Source organism: Saccopteryx bilineata, chromosome 1 (assembly GCF_036850765.1).
Source record: "Saccopteryx bilineata isolate mSacBil1 chromosome 1, mSacBil1_pri_phased_curated, whole genome shotgun sequence".
In the NCBI taxonomy this organism is placed as follows: domain Eukaryota; kingdom Metazoa; phylum Chordata; class Mammalia; order Chiroptera; family Emballonuridae; genus Saccopteryx; species Saccopteryx bilineata.
Window position 1 is genome coordinate 127,404,738 of NC_089490.1, and position 18,308 is coordinate 127,423,045.

The following is an 18,308-nucleotide window of genomic DNA, read 5'->3' on the forward strand; positions in this document are numbered from 1 at the left end:
TTCATTTCAGTTATTTTCTTCATTTCCAACTGGTTCTTTTTTATGTTTTCTATCTTCTTTCTATTTTTACAACTTCATTGTTGAAGTTCTCACTGGGATAATCTATTATTCCCCTAATTTAATTGAGTATCCTTACAACCAGTGTTTTGAACTCTGCATCTGATAGATTGCTTACCCTTATTTTTAGTTCTTTTTCTAGAGTTTTGTTTCATTCTTTCATTTGGGACATGTTTCTTTGTCTCCTCACTTTGGCTGCCTGTTTGTTTCTATGCCTTAGGAAGATCTGCCATGTCTCCTAGTCTTGGCAGAGTGGCCTTACGTAGTAGGTGTATTGTGGGGCCAAATGGCACAGTATCCCTGTCTACCTGAGCTGGGTGCTCCAGAGGTGTCCCTTTTTTAAGTCGTGTGTGCCCTCTTGTTGTAGTTGAGCCTTGATGCTGTTGGCACATTAGTGGGTGTGATTGACCTTCAGGCTGACTGGCTCTGAGGAATGGCTATGACCATAGTGGACAAGTTATTGTGTGGGGGCTGACGCCCATGAAGTGGAATTCAATTTAGGGAAGTCTGGTGCCTGCCAAGTCCACCTCTTGGGTGTCTCTTTTGTGGCACTAGTTCAGTGGTGTGGTCTAAAGCTGACCACCAAGTGAACTGGTCCTGGGGCCTCTTGTGAGGGGCTCCTGTGCAGGCCAAGGTCAGCTGCTGCCTGTATCCAGCCCAGGGCCCCCTGATAGGAGCTACAAAATGATCTTGGTAGCTGCTTGTGCTGGGCTTGGAGGTACCTGGAAGTGGTTATGTTGTGAACCAAAGCTGGATGCCATTAGAGCTGGGCTGGGGGCCACTTAGTAAGAGGTAAAAAGCACAGTGAAGCCAGCTGCTGTTTGCTTGGGATCTGTAAACCTTTGAGAGATTTTTAGGAAAGTCCTCAGTAGTGGTTCAGGCCAGCAGCTTGTGTGGATCAGCCTCTGAAGAAGGTTCAGGCAGACACATGAATGGGGTGAGGATCTGAGGGAATCACTATGGACTGGGTGAACTGTGTTAGCCAGGTGGGTGGAGACACTGATTTGGTTCCTGTCTGAGCCTGCCTGCTATGTGGGGGGAGGGACAACAAAGGAACAGTGGTGCACTTTAGTGGGGAGAGAGCTGCCCCTCCAGCTCTTGCCCTGAATCCAGTTCCTCCCTGTAATTCCCTGGTGCTTTTTGAACAGCTGTCCCTTCTCTGGAGCTTTGGGTGTTTGTGAGTCTGTGCTTGGCCCCTTTAAGAGGGTTCCTGGGTCTACAGCAGGCCTGCATTTCATGAGGATTGAATCTCTGATTTTCACAGCCAGCTGTTGTGGGGACTCTTCTTTTCAGCACTGGTGGTCTGGGCTGGGGAGCCTGGTGTGGGGCTGGGATCCCTTGCTCCTTAATGGGACCTCCACAGCAGGATATCCCTCCCAGTTTTTAAATGCCACTCATGGGAATGGGACCTTGTTTGCACCCCTCCTACCAGTCTCCAATTGGCTTCTTTTTCTTTACAGCCTTAGTTTTAGGAATTCTTTTCAGGCAGTGTTCAGGTGATTCTCAAGGATGATTGTTATAGAATTTAGTTGTAACTTATCTGGTCATGGGAGGAGCTAAGCACAGCATTTAGGCTTAACTCTCAAGGCACTGCATTTCTTCTAAGCAATTCTAATTCCAGGAATGAATCCTTTTGAAATAAGCACAAGCACAAAAATAAATGTATAAGGAGTGGGTTATAGTATAGTTTGTCACAAAACTTTGATGCAAAATTGGGGAAACCTTAAGTATTCATCAATAAGGGGAGGTTAAAGAAATTGGATATAACCATTTTATGGAATATTATGTAGCTTTTAAAAATAACGAGTTAGGCCCTGGCCGGTTTGCTCAGTGGTAGAGCATTGGCCTGGAGTGCAGGAGTCCTGGGTTCGATTCCTGGCCAGGGCACACAGGAGAAGTGCCCATCTGCTTCTCAACCTCTTCCCCTCTCCTTCCTCTCTGTCTCTCTCTTCCCCTCCCGCAGCCAAGGCTCCACTGGAGCAAAGTTTGTCCAGGCCCTGAGGATGGCTCTATGGCCTCTGCCTCAGGCGCTAGAGTGGCTCTGGTTGCAACAGAGCAACGCCCCAGATGGGCAGAGCATCACCCCCTGGTGGGCATGCCGGGTGGATCCCAGTCGGGCACATGCGGGAGTCTGTCTGACTGCCTCCTCGTTTCCAATTTCAGAAAAATACAAAAGTAATAATAATAATAATGAGTTAGACTTAAATAAACTGACATGAAAAGCTGTCCTTGATATATTAAAGAAATCAAGTTGTAAATAGTATGGCACTGGGTACATGTATATTTGTAGATTCATAGAAAAACAGTATGGAAGGACTTATACCAAGCTGTAAAGTTACTACATCTAGAGAATGGTTCAGTAGGTATAGGAAAATTGTCAGGATGACATTCACTTTTTAAACATTTTCTGGATTAGATTTCTCTACAGAATTACTTTGTAATTAAAAATAAGTAAAGAATAAATTCTGGGACATTTAGCTATTTTTGGCAATGGCACCAATACTTTTTTTTTTTTTTTTTTGGTATTTTTCTGAAGCTGGAAACGGGAGGCAGTCAGACAGACTCCCGCAAGTGCCCGACCGGGATCCACCCAGCATGCCCACCAGGGGGCAATGCTCTGCCCATCCGGGCAGAGGCCAAGGAGCCATCCCCAGCGCCCGGGCCATCTTTTGCTCCAATGGAGCCTCGGCTGCGGGAGGGGAAGAGAGAGACAGAGAGGAAGGAGAGGGGGAGGGGTGGAGAAGCAGATGGGCGCCTCTCCTGTGTGCCCTGGCCGGGAATCGAACCCGGGACTCCTGCCCGCCAGGCCGACGCTCTACCACTGAGCCAACCGGCCAGGGCCACCAATACTTTTCAAGAGGGAAACATCCCCAAAGAGGACCTGCCATTTAATGCTAAGGTAAGAAGCTTCTGGAGCCAGGAGATAGTAGCACAGGGCTAGCATCAAGGTTTTAAGGTTTTAGGTTAACTCTGAGAGTAGTCAGAGGAGTGGATTTTAAAGAAGAGTGCAGATGTCAGGTAGGGCAAGGCCCACCTCGGCTAAAGAGAGGCCAGGAAGCTGGTTTCTTGAGCCTTTCAAGCACTCTCATCAGTGCTCTCTCCATCTTCTTGCCTACCTCCTTTCCCTAGTCTTCTCCTCACCCCCAAACCTGAGCCCACTCTATAGGTATGTCATATGTTTTGTTCTCCTCTGCTGCATCTCTCACCTTCAGTGAGTTACTCTTAGCTGACTGCCTGAGGAGAGGCAATGATGTTTTGGGTAGAAGTGAGAAGTCACATCAGGTGTCTTGGCTGGGCATATATAAGATTGGGCTGGAGAATGACTGAATTGGTTCGAGCACATTGCACCTGGATGCTGAGGGTGGCTCTGTGGAGCCTCTGCCTCAGCTAAAAATAGCTCAGTTGCGAAAATGGCCCCAGATGGGCAGAGCATCAGCCCCAGACGGGGGTTGCTGGGTGGATTCCAGTTGGAGCACATGCAGGAGTCTGTCTCTCTGTCTCCCCTCCTCTCACTTAGAAAAGAAGAAGACGAAGAAGAAAAAAAAAAAAGATTGGGCCAAAGAGCTGTTGGGTGATATTATAGACTATGAGGAATTGATTGAGATGTGGCAAATAATGCCTGATAAATGATTGCATGTTTAATGCAACCAAGAGTAAGGCTAGGATTACAGTTAGGGACTATGGCTCCCTATGGCTTACCTGACTTATTAGCATGACATTCAAAGCCTTCTCAATTAGGCCCCAATCCCCTGCTCTATAGGGCTGACTTACCCAGTAGACACAGCAGGCACAGTACCTAGGGCCCACAATGCATTTAGGAGCCCCACAAAAATGTTTTTGTGTATTTTAAAATCAAAAGAAATAATATGAATACCATAACCCTGGCTTATATTCATCTTTAAACCAATGCAGTAACAAAACAATTTTTTTTGAGGGGGTGGAGATGAGAAGTATCAACTCATAGATGTGGCACTTTAGTTGTTTGTGGATTACTTCTCATATGTGCCTTGACCCAGGGGCTCCAGCTGAGGCAGCTCAAACCAGCGACTTTGGGCTTCAAGCCAATGACCTTTGGCCTTAAGCCAGAGACCCCAGGATCATGGTGATGATCCCACATTCAAGCTGGTGAGTCTTGCGCTCAAGTGGGCAACCTAAGGGTTTTGAACCTGGGACCTCAGTGTCCCAAGTCGACACTCTACTCACTGCGCCACCAGTCAGGCATAAAACATAATTTTAAATCTTTTTTTATGAAGGCAAAAGTGCCCATGCAAATCACAATGTGGCTCTGATCTAGCTTCTACATCCACTGCTCACTTACCCTGATGTCCTCTTGGTTTCCCAGATTCACTTGTACCTTTGTCCCTCTGTGACTCTTCATGTTAAATCATTTCTTGTCATTACTTACTGAGCCTTCCCATCCTTTGAGGTCTCAAATCAAATGTCACCATCTTTGTGTGGCCTCCCAACTCCTTTAAATAGAAGAAATTGTTCTAACACATCTAAGTACATCTCTGAAATTTCCATGACTTGCTTGTGTCTTTGTTTCCCCAACTAGAGTGTGAGTTCCACAGGGAAAGAGCATCTTATAACATATCTACATGTGCTTGATGCACAGTATGTAGGCTAGATTGGGGGCCAGAGGATGTTTAGGAACAAGAGTCAGTGGCTGTGACAGAATTTTTCAGATATGCATAGTTTTTCACAACCTGAATCAACTGGTTCTCCAAAGGGACCGGCTAAGGAACAATGTAGGGGGAGCAGGATTCCATGCAAACTTCCTTTACTGATGCCATAAAACCTTTATTTCCACTGAGATCTCAGGTCCAATCCTTTTCTCTTTTTGGAAAATACCATTACCCTTTCCCACTCCAGGCCACATCCTGGGAGAGGATATGTTGTCTTCTCCCTTTGGCTGGGTTACTCCAGAATATGTCCTCTACACTGTAGACTCTACAGGGTCCTAAAGATGCTTCAGGGACCTAGGAGACCTCCTGCAGCACTCAGCTACTGGGAATGAGGCAGCTGTGGTCCCATGGCACCCTCACGTGGTGACACCTGACAACCTCTACCAAAAGTCAGAAATCCTCCAGGAAGGAATTGTGAATCCGTGTGTGTGGGGTCTAACTTGCTTGGAAAAGAGCTGACATGCATGTCAGGTCTGCTCTACGTGGCATCTTCACGCAAGTATAGCAGACAAGGCCAGTCACGCAGTCATGTTTGACGATACACTGTCCCTGATTCCTCAGACTTCTCAGGGCTCTTGTTAGCCTTATCTGGGTCCTAGGCTCAGGGATGCCAGTGCCTTGCTGTGTGGCCTTGGTCAAATTACTTCACTCGTTTGCCCTTAGTTTTTCTTTTTTTGTTTTTTTTCCTAAGTTAGAAGCGAGGAGGCAGTCAGACAGACTCCCGCATGCCCACCAGGGGGAGATGCTCTGCCCCCCTGGGGTATTGCTCCGTTGTGGCTGGAGCCACTCTAATGCCTGAGGCAGAGGCCATGGAGCTGTCCTCAGCGCCTGGGCCAACTCTGCTCAATGGAGCCTTGGCTGTGGGAGGGGAAGAGAGAGACAGTGAGGAAGGAAAGAGGAAAGGGTGGAGAAGCAGATGGGAGCTTCTCTTGTGTGCTGACTGGGAATTGAACCCGGGACTCCTGCACGCCAGGCTGACACTCTACCACTGAGCCAACCGGCCAGGGCCGATGTTTTATTTTTTTTAAATGACCAGATTCCCTCTGTTACATCCGTCTAAGACTCATTCTTGACTCTTGTCTTGGTCACGTGATACATTTATCCGTCCTACCCTAAAGGCCGGTCCTTTAGGGAAAATATTTTCTGACATTAAACCGGTCCATGGCCCCAAAAAGGTGGGGGACCACTGCTCTAGATGACCAGGGATTCAGGACATGGCTGCAGAGGTACTTTTCTTGAATTCAACATTGCTGCCTTGGGCCTTAGCCAGGAGCTTTTTCTGCTTTGGAAGCTTCTGTTTCTAAGACAGAAGGAAAGCTCAGGCCAAGTGTTATATGTTCTACAGTCTCTTCTATCAATGTGGAGAAAAGGAAATGGGCCCAATGCCGTTGCACAGAGTAGGAAAATCCTGCTGCCTTGATATCTGAAATTTGGCTTAGAACTTCATCTTTAAGGCGTACAGAGAAGCTGGTGAGTGGGTTCCAACACATCAGGTTCCCAAAACCACCTTTTCCTGAGAGGCTGTGGGAACTCCCACAGGGATGATCTGGGCCTAGACAAAGAGCCAGTGCTGGTGCGGGTCACTGGGATTGCAGGAGGCCATGGCTGGCTTTTTGTCCTCAGACGTCAGGCAGGTGCCAGATCCCGAGTTCCTCATAAGGTGGTCCTGAAAGATGACATAGCAAAGGGTCAACCTGGGCCTTGGTCCTGTAACAGTGCTACCGAGGGCAGTAAGTAGCACTGTTTTAGGTCCGGCATCGTGCCAGACATTCTGATGGGATGCATTCCTGAATTTCCACCTGGGTCTGGTGCCAATTACTCACCCCTAGCTTTAGTCTGAATGGCTGGAATAGAGCAGGGACCTTGGGCTAACTGAAAAATGCTTTCAGGGCCTGCCTCCGCCAGATGGTCATTCTGAATGACCTGGGCCACTGCTGCCTACTTCCTCTTTCTCTGCCTCGGATCATAGACTCCTCCCTTCCCTATTACCCCAAAGTAGGGCTTCACTTTCCCTACGCCAGGGACTGGGGATTGAGGTAGAGTAGGGTGTGGAGGCCACTGGGGGTGCTACTTTAGGCTCAGTACCGGAGGAGTTACATTGTAAATCTTGAGACAGTGTGATATAAAAGGAAGAATCCGTGCTTTCAAGGCAGACTTATCTGGGTCTGCATCTCAGGTCCACCACTTAACAGTGATGGGTCTTGGGCCAGTCACAAGCTTGCTGAGCTTCCATTGGCTCATCTATAGAAATAGGAACACCACCTACTTGGGAAGAGCCTCTGAATATTAGCCATAGTTTCGTGCCTGGCACAGGCAGGCACCATGAGTGACTCTTCACTTTCATCTACTTAGGTTCAGTCTAAAAATACTTGAGTCATGACATAGCCGGCCACTGACCATAACCTCTGATCTTATCTTCACATCAGCCAGAACCAGTCATCACCAAACATGACTCAAGCCCTGGAAACCTCGCCTGTAATCAAGCCCACGCTCCATACTTTCTACATTGTCCTGATCCATTCCATAGTATCTCAGGCATAAGATGCAGAAAATATGGAGGGGGGCAGGGGTAACCTCAGGTTCTTGATACTGAGCTTTCTGGGATTACTTACCTGGGTCAATTCCCATTCCTCATCCTTGGGCACTTGGGTGTTTTTGCCAGTGAAGTGACAGCTCCTAAGGCCCAGAGTGCCAGCTCTAGCATGTAGACACAGCTGCTTTGCAACATTGTGGCGAAGGTCCCTCTGGGTTGTGTATTCAAAGTACTAGAAGTCAAGACAAGAGGTCTGAGGGACAGGTAGAGAGTTTGCCCACCACCTTCCAAAGCCATCTACCTTAAGATACCAGCCACACGTGGTCTCCTGGTGAGGCAAGTGAGCAGGTGACAAGATCTGGTAATTCACGTGTCACCTTCAGGATTTTAAAAACCTTATATGGTTTATAGTGGGATTATATTTACCTAATTTTTAAATTTAATTAACACTTTAATTTAGCTTTGTTTTAAGCATTATCTGAGAAGTCATGTGTTTGATACACTAGTCTTTGTTGTTTTTGCTAATAGATTTCTAGTAAAATAAAGAGGTTCACCAACGTACCACCTAAAATCATTGTGCAGGTGAGTGGTACAGGGAATTGCTTAAGAATGACTTTGTCTTCATATACACATGCTGGCAGCCTACTTAGTGTCCCAAGCCACTCCTGTCCTTGTTCCAGTTATGGTTCAAGTGCTTCTTCCTTACGAAATGCTGGCCATTTAGGGAAGGTTGAGGGGCTGAGGTCAGGGAGGTTACCAGCTGCTCCTCAGAGAAAGCTGCAGCACTGTAAAGCACGGAGTTAATTTCCAGGATGCCAGGTGACTGAGATGTCAGGAGGTGTTTGTTTTGTGATCATATTTTGGTGGATAAGAATGGTATGATCTGGGCAGAGGAAACACTGAAGATGAACTTGCATGTACAGCAGGGAAAGTGCCCAGAAATTTCCCATACTTACCCTAAAGCATCACTCAGCAGCTGGCAACCTCCAGCAAGCCGCCTCTGCTGAGCAGCCCCACCCTCCAGCCCTCTCTAGCACCCAGCTAACTGATGCCCAGTGCTCTCTGGATGTCCCTAATTCAGACTTCAGATCTTGTCTGTCTGTGTCAAGCGTTCTTCCTCAGATGGGAGCTTTCTGAGGGCAGGGATTCTATTTCTTCCTTTCTGGATTTTCCCCATCCTAGTCCTTAGAAAAGGACTAAATGGAGCAGAGAAAGGGGACTCATTAAGAGAGAGGAGGTGCCCAAAGACAAGGCTTCTCTTGGGCCTGCCCCAGTAGTGCTGGGCTGTATACCTGGTTGCCGCCAAGGCCGTGGCAGGCATACATGATGAGGGGCTTCCCTCCACGGTTGTTCTCACCCACGTCCAGGCACTGGCCGATGCCGAGGTTCTTTATCTGCAGAATGGTGAGGAGACAGGGGAAGCAGGACAGCACAGTCAGGAGTTTGTTAGTTCGTGGTGTTGGGCCCAACTGGAATAAGTTTGCATGGCTGAGTTTCTCTGATTTTTTCCCTCTGTTCATTAACCCAGATGCCTGGAATTAATAGCAAAGTGAGAGGTGCAGAGCCCACAGACTGGCTAGGGCAGGCTGGGCAAGCTCGCAAGTTGCCAGGTCCCTGGGAGAAAGCAGTCAGCACATGGGGATTTCTTTACCAGTGATGGCTCTCATAGTATGATTCCCCCAGACCATCAGCATCACCTAGGAATTGGTTAGAAATACAAATTTTCAGCATTTCTGACTTCAACCCAGTCCTATGGAATCAGCAGTCTGTGTTTTAACGCTCCTTCCTAATGATTCTGATGCAGGTAAGTGTTTGAGAACCACTCCTTATGAGTTTTTTTTCCTCTTACAATGAGTTTTTTCCCTCTTACAATGATTTTTAGCTATATCTAGAAGCCCCAAAGTCTTCCCTCTGGACAGAGAAGTGTGGAGAGTAAAATTCAGTTCTCATTTGCCATCTCTCTGCGGGGTAAGTGATCCTGAACTTCTCTAGGGGATTCTGTGATGATGGCAAAATAGTTCTCAAGACTCACAGCTCCGTAGAAGGTGGGCTTCAGGTCAGGAACAAACATCTCTGGGTAGATGTTGTGCAGGAACCAGGAAAAGTTATGACAGTGTAGTTGTTCCCTCAGCTGCAGTCGTTCCGAAATGTCACCGAAGGATTTCTGTCAACCAAGCCAACCCACTAAGGGTCAGTTCCACCAGCCATGACCTTCTTGTCTGGGTTGAAGCAGTCCAGAGTTCCTGTGGTCACCTTCTCCAAGAATGGGTCTCAGGCTCACTCTGCTCAGGACCTATTAGAGCTACTGACCCAGCCTCACATCCAATCCCAAACCCATCTTGGCTTTGGAACCTCTACCTACAGCCTCTTACTTCCTCATCTCCCTCACTTCCTAGTCAGCTTCCTCCCAGCCCCATTCTGAGCCTCTCAGAGCACAGCCAGTCCTCCTGGAAGACGTTCTTTCTCCAAATCTCTTTGCTCTCCCCCCATAAAAGATGCTGGGCTCTCTAGCCAGGAACAACAAAGCTCCTCTCCTCACTCTCTAGCTTCCATGGGCTCTGGCTCCCAGGGTCTAAGGTGTAAAGGGAAGCACCAGGTGGTAGCCATGGGTAGGCATCTACTATTCAGTCCTTGACAGGGGTTTGGGGTCCTGTACTTCTCTTCATCCAGACACCTCCCGAGCACCATTTCCTCTCACCTCTCGGGCCATCTTGGCTGCCTGCTTATTCCTCCGGTAGAATATCTCCTTGTAGCTGTCCATCCAGACCTCAGCCAGACGCACTTGGTTGCGAGCAATAACATTGATACCCTTGGGAAAGGTGTGGGGGCTTTTGGTACGGAACACGTGGCCTACCACAGAGCAGGGGATGATCTCCAGCTGGCCCCCACACTGCCATACCTGCCATAAGAGGATACAAAATGGAGTCTTCAGGGGTCTGGGTGTGACAATATCCCCCCAAAGAGCTCTGTTTTATTTTGATAGTGCCAGACCCCTGGTCTAAGAATTCAAAGAAATGCTGCTCTCTCTCCTAGAAGAAAAGACATTGACGAGGCTTTTTCCTAGGCTATGACTACACAATCCCTAGCTCTCTGATATTGGTTCACTCTGACTTAAACAAACAGAAATTTGCAGGCTCTGGAGTTACCAGGGCCTACGTAAGAGAAAAGACAGTTTGGCTAACTTTGTGTCCATACGTCTACTTTGAGAGCTCTGGTCACTTGGCTTTTTGACCCGAAAATGTGATTTTATCAGCTCACTCAGGTATTACTGGAAACTCAAGTTTCCTCAAATCAAGACAGACTTGTGACCCAATTAGAGCATCAGTGCATTAATTATAGCAAGGTTAGTCAACTGCAAGGTAGCCTGTGGTAGTCACCTGGACCTTTAGCACACTAGCTTCCTAGGAGAAACTGAACAGAGGTCAGAGGCTCATGGATGAGCCTAGAATCAGAACCCTAGGAGTTACAGGGCCTGAGCTGATGACAGTTCTGTTTAAGCCCTCCCACTTGTGTCTTCTCTTTTTAGGTTTTAAATTAGGATGTATGTTGTTCATTTTAGTATAGCAGCAACAGAAATATATAAGCATAGTAATAGCAGGTATTAAAGATGTGCTTAATATGTGCCAGGCACTGTGAGAAGTGACTTCATAAATGAGCTCAGTTACTTATGAATTACCTCTCCAGTGGCATGGGGATTTGTATAGATTTCATGGAGAGGCAATCCTTTCTGCCTAACCTAATCCTGATTTACTTTATTCCTAGAATCACTCAGAATTCTGGGGTCCACCAGAATTTGGGCCATCATCTTCTCCTATAGCATGAAGAATTTTCTGAGAATAAGGTAGGGAAACTCTAAAGACCACCAGAGCATGTGTCCTCTGACCTGGAAAGGGGAACCTGATTTGTCTAGAGAAAAGGATAGCGACTGCGTAGTGACCTGCTCCAGGGTCCTCTACCATTAAGCCCTTGACCAGGGTCTAATCCTTTTTCACAGACACCATGAAAAATGTCACTAGTCCTCAGATGTCCAGTTCCTATTATCACTTTTATCCCTTCTCTCTGAGTTCTTCCCAATTATCTGTTTCAAGTTGTCTAATCTGATTCCCAAAGCCCTACTGCCAGGGACAGGGGGGAGGGGAGCAGAGGAAAAACAGACTCATGACAGGAAACCAGCCACCTTTTAAGATCAGTTCCAGTGTGATATCTCTGCTGTCCCCTGGGATGTTGTGGTTCCCCCCTTGAAGCCCTCTTCATTCTCACCCGGAAGGACATTTCCACGTTCTCCCCTCCCCAGATCTCCATCTGATTATCATAGGTACCGATGTGCTCAAAGTAGGACTTGGAAATGGAGAAGAGGCCACCAGCAAACGTCGGGGATCTGGAGAGACAGAGGAAGAAGCATGTGCATCTTCTGGGGGAAAGAGGCGTGGGAGCCTGGCTTGGGAAGTCGTGGACTCACTGCTAACGCCTCCTAACCTATCCACACTCCCTTTCCCAGGAGGTATAGCCCCTCTTCCACTAACTTGTTCATTTAAGCACATGTTTTTTGAGCTATTATGTCTTCTTTAACTTCTAGGAACCAAGTCAAAGAGAAATGTAATTATCGTTACCCTCTTCTAAAAGGCACCTATTCATTTATTCAACCAGGAGTGTATTAAATGCCAGCCACCAGGGCCTGTGCTACATGTTAGGCATACAGAGATAAGAAAGACAGATCCCATTCTCTGAAAGCTCAGTCTAGTAGCAGAAGGTAAAGCTACCATCATTTGTTCACTTTTTCGCAGCAAGGTTCCTGAAGCATAGTAGATACTCAGTTATTAGAAGCTATGTGAAACTGTTTTTGAAATGGGATTCAAACTATGAATAAACTAGTATTATGAGCTGGACTGACCCCATTCTTTCAGGGTCCCTGGCCCTTCAGGGACTAGAAAGCCACAGTTTTAGTAGGAGCCCAGCCCTGGTGCTTAATGCTGCATGAGCAACTAGCTTTGGAGAAAACCTGCTAGCAGCTTTAAACAGAGGAAACTCCCGGAAATAGAATAGGAAATGAGATGACTTCAAGCTCAACTTGCACTAAAGGGAGCATTTGGAGCTTACAAAAAGATTCTGGCTTTCAGACAAAAGCTGGGAAGCACAGACCCTTATGAAGATAAATTAACAAAAACATATCATTCCTAGAATTTAGATATTGTGTTGCTCTTAAGGGGGTTTGGGCTAAAGGTTGAAGGCGGGCTAAGGGCTCGGGGAGACTAGGGCGACTACTGGATATTTAATCAGTGTTGGCCTGGCCAGGCTCACTTGGATGGGGCTTTGCTGCCCCCTCTGTTGCTTCTTTATGTAGTACAAACAGGCAGAAAGACACCGCCAATCTCTGCCAGTCCAGAACAAATCCAAGTGCCTTATAGAACATAGGGGCTCAGTCAGTGTTCATTGGACAGATCCGTCAAGGTGACTGCAGAGGAGCCTGACCTTCGTGTTAACCTTGTGGCTTCTGCTGTTGCCCTGAAGTTGGCTCCTGCAGCTGCTTTCTGGGAGAAATTTCAACTGGGAAACCCTTATGTTCACACCAGCTTTTCTGTCACTTGTTCTAACCTAGGGTTTCTAAGCCAGGCCAAAGAAGGCCTAAAAAGGCTCAGAGAGTCTTGGAACTCCAGACAAGCACTTTAGACCTAACCTACTTCTTCAGAGTCTCCCTGATGTGGGCTTGTCCCTTGGCTTTGAAAGGTCTCTCTGACCCAGAAAACACTGAAAAATTACCTCTTAGTATAAACTCTACACAGGGAACCTCACTGCTAACCCACAACCAATAGGCAACACCCTGTATTTCCTGGCCTTCTTCATAGGACCTTCTGGGTCATTTACCTCTTTACTTCTCTCCTCATTCTCCTGTTAGCTTTCAGAGTGGAGGATGGAAGGGCACTGCCTGCAGGCCTCCCAGTGGGGTACCATGCACAGTGCTGGGAGCAAGCCACGCATGCCACCAGGGAGCAATTGCATCCCTCAAACACTGGACCAGTGAGCAAATTCATTTCTCAAACACTGAAGCTTTATCTTCCATCTGTATGGTTCTTGGACATTGGTGCCAGGAGCCCTGTCCCTTACTGTGCCACTGTGTGCCTGACCTCAGTTTGGTGTGGGGAGGGACTTTGCTGCTGTACATACCGAACAAAGAACATCTATGAAACAGGCAGATGGTCAATAGGGAGTTCTAATTTCTCCCCTCTACCTTCTCTTTTCACCTCTCTCTTTTTAATTTGTTTTTATTTATTCATTTTTTTTTAGAGAGGAGAGACAGAGAGAGAGAGAGAGAGAGAGAGAGAGAGAGAGGAGAGAGAGACGGGAGGAGGAGCTGGAAGAATCAACTCTCATATGTGTCTTGACCAGGCAAGCCCAGGGTTTCAAACCAGCGACCTCAGCATTTCCAGGTCGACGCTTTATCCACTGTGCCACCACAGGTCAGGCCTTCACCTGTCTCTTTTTTGTTGCTCTTTCTCCTTCTAATGGAGACAGAGCAGCTACTGGCTGTTCAGGATCCGCAGGACTACTTCCTGTGGCACCCATCTAAGCCCTCTCCACTGACTGGGCAGCATTTTCTTAGGATTTGAGCATGTGGAAGAGGAGGAACTCCCAATGCTCTCTTCCTTTCAAGCCTTCCCTCTTATCTCTACTCACTGTACCCTCTACCTTTGCTTCCCTCTATCCGAGATATTCAGTTAGCTCTGAAGTTTTCTGGCCAGTATAGGAAAACAATGACATAATCACAGGATACTCTAAAAGTCACTCCCCAACTCTGTTTGGCTGAATCATCTGTCAAAATTAACTTATGATCTCTAACAACATACAGGCAATCGGAGAGGGAAGGACAGGGTATGAGGGGAAGGTTAACCCAGGTGGGCATTAAACAATGGGTACATTTTTATGCCTCTACCCTATAGCTCAGGGGTTGGCAAACTATGGCCCACAGGCCGAATCTGGCCTGGCTTTATATAAGAATGATTTTTACATTTTAAAAGGATTATTTAAAAGAAATACAAACAAAGGATATTATGTAAAAGACTGTATGTAGCTGGCAAACCTGAAATATTTACTATTTGGTCCTTTACCAGAAAAGTTCAGGGCAACTGCAACAAACTGCACACTACAGAGCACTTGTCTATATTGTTTTCAAAGAGAGTGATCCAGGAGCACACGCCACCTCCTATTACAATGTATATTCAACAATGGCCATGACCTGTCTCTCAGCACCTCTGTAAGCACCAGTCGTGGCCTTCTACATGCACGGAGGAATAGATGACATAAAACGGGTACAGCCCTTAGTCCAGTGCCTGGCACACAGTTAGTGGCAGATAGGAGAAAGCAGTCTAGTCCATGGTTAGGAGCATAGGCATTGGGTCAGACAGGCCAGGACGGGTACCCCTGGTACAACTTTTGTTAGCTGCATGATCTGAGGCCAGTTGTTTATCACTAGCAACCTCAATGTTCTCACCTATACAGGTTAATCGTAAGGGATGAGGATTAAATAAAATATGTCAAGTGCTTGATAGAGCACCTAATAAATGACCTGAGCTGGCACAGATCCCTAGAACTGGGTGGGTCTGGAACCATGGAGGCCAGGTTGGTGGAGAAGGCTCACCAGGCTGTGGTCCTTACTTGATTGGGTAGGTCTCATCCTTGCGCCTCTGCTTTTCATGTGGAGGTAGAGTCTCCCAGCCGAAGGTCAGGCTCCAGTCAAAGTTGCCACGGCTATGGATTTTGCCCTTCTGGACGGGCTTGGAGAACTCAAACGTGTTAAGGTCAATGGTGACAATGTCTGGGCTCACCACCGCTGTCTCATCCTCGGTGATGCGAGCTACGAGGGGCTCTAGCCAGCCATGGAAGCACTCACCTGGAGGCTCAGACCATGAGATAGCTGTCAGCTAAGCCCATGCCCCAGGCCAGCGGGGACACCCAAGAAGACAAGAGAACTATCCAGCCATTTCCTAGCTAAAGGCAGAGAAACAGAGGTAGCTGTACAGAGTACAGGGAGATTTCCTGCGAACCTCCTACCTTCCCCTCCCCCCACCTAAAGATGCAGGCAGCTTTGGAGGGGAGAATGGAGGCCTCGAGGGAGTAAACATGGTCAACTCAAATGATCCAAAAGCACAGGGAAGGCCCTGGATGGGATCCCAGCCTACCCACGGAATCAGCCCTCCCTACCCAAGTGTGGATTTTAGAAGCAGGTGTCCCCTCTCCCAGGAATATCAGCATCTCAAGCTGCAGCTCCAATTATAGAATAACAATTTCTTCCATTTGCCTAGCCCTTTGATATTTCCAATTAACTATATATTTATTTAGCCCTCAGAGTAATAAATGTTGGTAAGGTTGGTACCCTCTTCGCATCTTACAAATGAGGACACTGAGGCTTTGCTAATGGCAGAGCCAGAATGCAAACCCAAGTCTTCTGACTCCAGGTCTAGGGCTTTACCCAAAATATGCCACTGCTTTTAGGGAAGTTATTTTTTTCTGGCAATGGTGGGAGGTGTTTTAGTTTGGGGCAAGAGGGAGGCCTTTTTGGCTCCAGGTGGCCCTACAGGAAAGCTCCACACAAATGAGTTTCCAGTGGTAACAGGAGGCCTCTCTGAGGTGTTGAGTTCAGAATGAGGTACAGATCAGGGAGAGGGGAATTTCTGGGGCCGGGCTCCAGAGCACACTCCCAGCGACTGTAGGATGACCAATTTGTTTTAGGGCTGTGTGTGCCTCTTGATAAAACATCCTTGGGATTGGGATGAGTAAGGGCTAGAAGAAGTGAAGAGAATCTCAAGTCTCCTTCAATCCTGAACAGAGCAGGAAGGGTCGTTGGCTATGCTGAGCTGCCAGGGCGGAGGGGTGCCAGGCCAGCACACTTACTCACAGTGGGCATCCAGGAAGGTGAGCACCTCTGCCTGTGCCACGCTGGCTCCCAGCAGTCGAGCAGTGATCAACCCCTTCCGCTTCTCCTGCCGCACCACCCTCACAATCTGCAGCTGCTTCACATACTGCTCCAGTTGCTCCTTTAAATACTCTGGAAGGAAGTGTGGTTGTCAGCTTACCACTTTGTTGCAAACCTAAGCTCCCGTTGGCACCAAGCCCTGGTGCTCTCAGGCCTCCAGCAGGCCTGAATTTTTAACCCTTCCATACTTATTGCACTAAGCAATTCCATGGAAGCAGCTGGTAGGGACAGGGTGAAAGAAGGAAGTCCTGCACGTGGCCAAGGACACCCTGCCACCCCAAGCCCACCTTGCAAGGACACGGGCTCTACACTGTTGATCCTGTGCCTGTTTACCTATGCACCTTCTCCAAGTCCAAGACAGGAGCTCAGAGTTGTTTCTTTGGTCTAAATCAAGTATACACTTCCAACAAACTCTCTTCAGATGCTTCTCCTGGTCTCTGCACCTGTTCAGCTACCATCTTTCAAAACTGTGATTCCAACCCCCTCTCCTTTCCACACCTCGTGGTTGTGACAGTTCTTTCTGTGTCTGACTCCCAGGCTCCTCAGAATAAGTCTGCCAGGTAGAACACACAAATGTTGATTTTTTTACTTGCTGGATCAGCAGCAAGAAATCATACTCTAATATTTTTTTTTATTACTTCCTCTGCACGTGGAATTTTTTAAGAAACGAAAAGATGCCGCACAGCTTTTTAATTAAATTTAAAACGTGTACCAAGTGCCTCTCATTGGCCAGGCACAGTGATGAGCCTGGCCACAGAGGGAACAGGTAATCAGTGACCTGCCAGAGGTAATGCAGGGGCAACCATCCTGAATTTGGGGGTGGGGAAAGCTTTGTGAAGGGAGGGGCAGCTCTGCTGAGATCTTCAGTTCCTTCTGAGTGAGGGCTTACTTCATAACCCTGTTATTCAGTCTGAAATCTTCAGAGCATTAAAAAATAGCTCTATTCTGAAGCAATTCATCTTGAAGCATTCCAAATTTTACTTATGTTTTCTTAACTGTGATTTTGATTTACCCATGCCATTGTTCTGTTCCTGACTATGCAGAATGGAGCTGCTTATAGTTTCCGAAGTGGAGGTAAAGGTCAGGTGTGACAGATGACTGTGTCCTTTCTTTTTCGAGCTGTGGGATCAGCCCTTGCTCTGAGCACAATGCTATACAAACTGCGGGGCCTGAAATCAACTTGGGTGGGGGTGATCTCTTTCTCTCTCACACACACACCCACACAATGCCCAACTACTTGAGAACCTACTACGTGCCAATCATTGAAGTAGGTGCTTTCATGTTGTTTATTTGACATTTTCTATGAAGATCGAAAGACTATAAAATAGGGAGTACTGTCCCCAGTGATTATACAGTAAGTCAAAATAAGCCTCATTTGGCAGCTTCAGCCGAGTACTTGCTTAGCAATCACCTGCTAATTCACTGCTCAGGTGCCAGATACTACCCTGGGCAGGGAGGGGCCTGGTCTGGGTCCTGCCTTTAAGGAGCTCCCAGACTCATAATCCAACTACAACCCCAAGTGCTGGCCCTAACAGGAAGGAGGGAAGAAGCCCAACCAAGAGCCTCACCTTCTCAGTGTGGCTGACATTTCCCCTGAGAACTCGCTTAACTGTGTTCACAGGAAGTTCTGGTGACGGAGATAACTCAAGGACTAAACATCACAGGAAGTGGGTTTTGTGGTAAGAGACTACAGAGCACTGAGTTGTGAACCTCAGGGGGGCCTGAGCTCTACAAGGCCCTTCTCCCATAGCTTCCTTTCCAGCTCAGGTGGCTAGGCTGGACCTGGGGGTTCTGAACATGAAGGCAGGCCCTTCTAGGAAAGTGAGACAACTCCTCTAAGTTATGCCCCTCCTGACAGTCTTGCTGTCACACCCCTGGACTCACTGGACACAGGCAACAGAGACATGCATGGCAGAGCTGAGCATGGATACCAACATGCCTATCCATACTGTCTTATGTCCCCCAGACAATAATTTAACTCCCCACCACCAAACCCAGCTTCATTCCTCATGACTGGAGTCTGTAAGACTCCCATGACCCCCAACACACGTGCCGTAGTCTCATC

At 47.6% G+C, this 18,308-nt stretch overlaps 1 protein-coding gene across 9 annotated transcripts in view; it reads right to left on the bottom strand.

The window, feature by feature from the left end:
* Positions 1 to 4,836: 4,836 nt before the first annotated feature.
* GALNT6 (polypeptide N-acetylgalactosaminyltransferase 6) overlaps positions 4,837 to 18,308 on the bottom strand; it is a 33,924-nt gene continuing 20,452 nt past the window's right edge. For 8 of the 9 annotated variants that reach the window (XM_066265237.1, XM_066265220.1, XM_066265204.1 and 5 more), the window contains 8 exons: positions 16,166 to 16,315; positions 14,926 to 15,160; positions 11,536 to 11,653; positions 9,974 to 10,174; positions 9,308 to 9,439; positions 8,568 to 8,669; positions 7,355 to 7,507; positions 4,837 to 6,408 (listed from right to left, as the gene is read on the bottom strand). In XM_066265237.1, the coding sequence (XP_066121334.1) occupies positions 6,295 to 6,408; positions 7,355 to 7,507; positions 8,568 to 8,669; positions 9,308 to 9,439; positions 9,974 to 10,174; positions 11,536 to 11,653; positions 14,926 to 15,160; positions 16,166 to 16,315 (1,205 nt within the window). In that variant the 3' untranslated portion in view covers positions 4,837 to 6,294. Of the gene's footprint in view, positions 6,409 to 7,354; positions 7,508 to 7,863; positions 8,061 to 8,567; positions 8,670 to 9,307; positions 9,440 to 9,973; positions 10,175 to 11,535; positions 11,654 to 14,925; positions 15,161 to 16,165; positions 16,316 to 18,308 lie in introns of those variants that run through there. The other variant, XM_066265243.1, reaches the window with a different exon arrangement.